At 37.3% G+C, this 2,968-nt stretch overlaps 1 protein-coding gene across 1 annotated transcript; it reads left to right on the plus strand.

Annotated features, from left to right (window-relative positions):
- The first annotated feature begins 1,109 nt into the window (after positions 1–1,109).
- Positions 1,110–1,693, plus strand: LOC141651801 (uncharacterized). Its single transcript, XM_074459497.1, has 2 exons — positions 1,110–1,200; positions 1,302–1,693. The coding sequence occupies exons 1-2, from the start codon at positions 1,110–1,112 to the stop codon at positions 1,691–1,693; spliced, it is 483 nt and encodes a 160-aa protein (XP_074315598.1).
- The last annotated feature ends 1,275 nt before the right edge of the window (positions 1,694–2,968 follow it).

The raw sequence follows: 2,968 nt of genomic DNA on the forward strand, positions 1-2,968 counted from the left end.
CTTATTTAACGATAAAAAGTTATAACTAAACAAAAAAACTGGTGGTCTGGCATCCAGGTATGGTAGAGCCTATCTTACACCTAGATGCCTTCTAAAAGTTGATATTAGAAAGGCCTTTGACTCTGTGAACTGGAACTTTCTTCATAATGCTCTACTCAGACTTGGCTTTACTCTGAAATTTGTGGGTTGGGTAATGGCTTGTGTCTCTTCCCTTTACTATTCACTCAGTATTAATGGTGGAGTGGAGGGTGTCTTTTCTGGAAAAAGGGGTCTCAGACAGGGTGACCCCCTTTCACCTTACTTGTTTGTTATTTGTATGGAGGTGTTGTCAAGACTTCTCCAGAGATTACCTAGGTATGAGGGTTTCTCATATCATCCAAAGTGTGTCCAGTTAAATCTGACCCACCTAGTCTTTGCAGATGACTTGTTGGTCTTTACACGAGGTGACCTCCCTTTTGTCACAGCTGTAGCTCAATGTCTTAGCCTTTTTGACTCCTTATCTGGTCTTCAAGCTAACCTTGCTAAAACAAGTCTATACTATTAGAGGGGTTAATACTGATCTAAGGGCTGTTATTCTGGAGGCTACTGGTTTCAGTGAAGGAGAATTCCCTTTTCGTTATCTGGACATGCCTCTCTTTAATGCTCGGATTGCTAATGATATGTACCAGCCTCTGATGGACAAGATTAAGGAGAAAATAGCTCACTGGACTAACCATTCTTTGAGCTATGCTGGTAAAACTCTTCTTATCAACTTTGTTATTTTTGGAATGCAAAATTTTTGGGGGGCTAGTGTCTTACTGCCTAAGGGAGTCATAAAAAAGATTAATAAGATTTGCAAAGACTTCCTTTGGGGTATTAAGGATGGCAATAGGAGACATGTGTTTATGAGTTGGAAGGCCTTAAGCAACCCTAAGAGAGAAGGGGGGATAGGCATCAAGGAATTCCTCAGCTGGAATTGGGCACAAATGATGAAGTGGATTTGGAAACTTATTCACAGACCTCACAGTATTTGGGCTAGATGAGTTAATAAATAAATCCTTAAGGGAGCTGATTTCTGGCAATCCTCCACCAGTATAAGCCACTCTTGGTATTGGAACAATGTGGTCAAAATGAAGGATCTTTTAGCGTCTAAGGCAGGATCCCCTGGTTTTGCTGTTGGCTGGATTCAAGACTGTTCAATCCATGGCCAGTTTAATTCTGGTCTGATGTACCAGCGTCTCAGAGAGGGGGGGGGGGTGCCCTTGTTCCTTGGAGCTCTCTTGTTCATGACAAAGCTTGTATACCTAAGCACTGCTTTTTAGGTATGCTGGTTATGGAAAATAAACTTCCTACTATTGATAATCTAGTTCACAGGGGTCTTCATCTGATAAATATATGTGTTCTTTGCTGTCAGCATAGTGAAGACATACATCATCTGTTTTTCCTTTGTCCTTTCTCGTCTAAGGTTTGGATCTACATGGCTGCTTGGTTGCAAACTACCTCTTCTACTAGTTTAGACCATGTGATTAGTTGGTTTCAGGATCATATTCGAGGCTGTTCTTTACTGAGTGGGAGGAAGAGAGCAGGTCTTATGGCTACCATCTACTTTCTTTGGAAGGAGCGCAATAGTAGAATTTTCAGGGGTATCTCGTCTAATCCTGAATCTCTTAGTTTCCATATTCAGTTTGTTGTTGTTAAAAGGTTGTCATTGTAATCATTCTTTTGGTTTTTCTTGTTGTTTTATTTCTAGGGGACTACTCTGGTCTCCTTGTAGAAAGAGTGGAACGGGTCTTGTAATCTGGTTATCTAATGATATACAAATTCATGCTTTTCTGAAAAAAAAAAAAAACAAAACAAAACAACTGGTGGTAATATTTTAGAAAATATTTACATTTTTTTCGTAAAATGGAGACATTTAATTCGTCTTCATTTCAGATGAAAATAGTCGGTCTAAAATAAAAAATTGCTATAGATAATTGGTTTAATTTTTTCATCACCAATTAGCCATCTATTCTATTTCCCTCCCAAAAAATAAAACCCACTACTCTTATTTCATTAAAAAAAAAGGAAACTAAATCCTAATTCTACACGATCAAAATTCAAAACCACCCGTAGAAATTAAAACATCCCCCAAATAAGTAAACACCCTTCCACAAACCAAAACCCCATAAGAAGGCAACCCACACGCAACAATCGAACACTGCCGCATCGCCAAGGAGTTGTTGCCCATCGTCACCGCCAGTTTCCCTCATTTGTTTGATTTCAATTCAAGGTAATCTAATAAGCCTTTGATAGCAATTTCGTTTTTTATTTTATTAATTTTGTTTGATTTGATTGAGAGTATATCGTATGTTATAAAAGTGATTAATAGTAGCCTAATTACAATTGTGTTTTAAAATTAGGAATTGGTGATTTAGGGTTTGACGATTAGGACGAATAGATTAGTTCACTGCCAAATTACTTGTCTCTCCAATCTCCCCTTTATTTTTCTATGCATATTTCCTTCTGTGTGTGTTTTTTGTAATTTAGTCTGATTATGTAGCAAATACAAATCAGGCACTTTTTTTTCGTACAAGTGCTATGCTTGTTTTTCTTTGTTATACTCACTCCCTCTCAATCCTTGTTTATCTTTTTTATTCTTTGAGAAAGGTGTTTTAATCTTAGGTATACAAATGGTTGGGACGAAAGGAGCAACTCATTATGTTGTTAAAGAATAGGAAAAAAAATGTAATAAATTAGAAATGAATGACTGAATGTTTCAGTCCTAATGGTGTCTATTTGGTGTCTTTATGGTAGACGCTGATCGTCTTTTAAAAGACTTGCTGATTTAGTAATCTATGAAATAAATATGCAGTATTGGTGCATTTACCATATCGTACTGCCCTCAAGTTTGAACAAATGTAGTAGTACTGGTGATGTAAACATTTTCAAGTTCCCGTGTTAAATCTTGGGTTGAGAACTGACCTTGATGAATTATTTGGCTTCTATA

This window comes from Silene latifolia, chromosome 4 (assembly GCF_048544455.1).
Source record: "Silene latifolia isolate original U9 population chromosome 4, ASM4854445v1, whole genome shotgun sequence".
In the NCBI taxonomy this organism is placed as follows: domain Eukaryota; kingdom Viridiplantae; phylum Streptophyta; class Magnoliopsida; order Caryophyllales; family Caryophyllaceae; genus Silene; species Silene latifolia.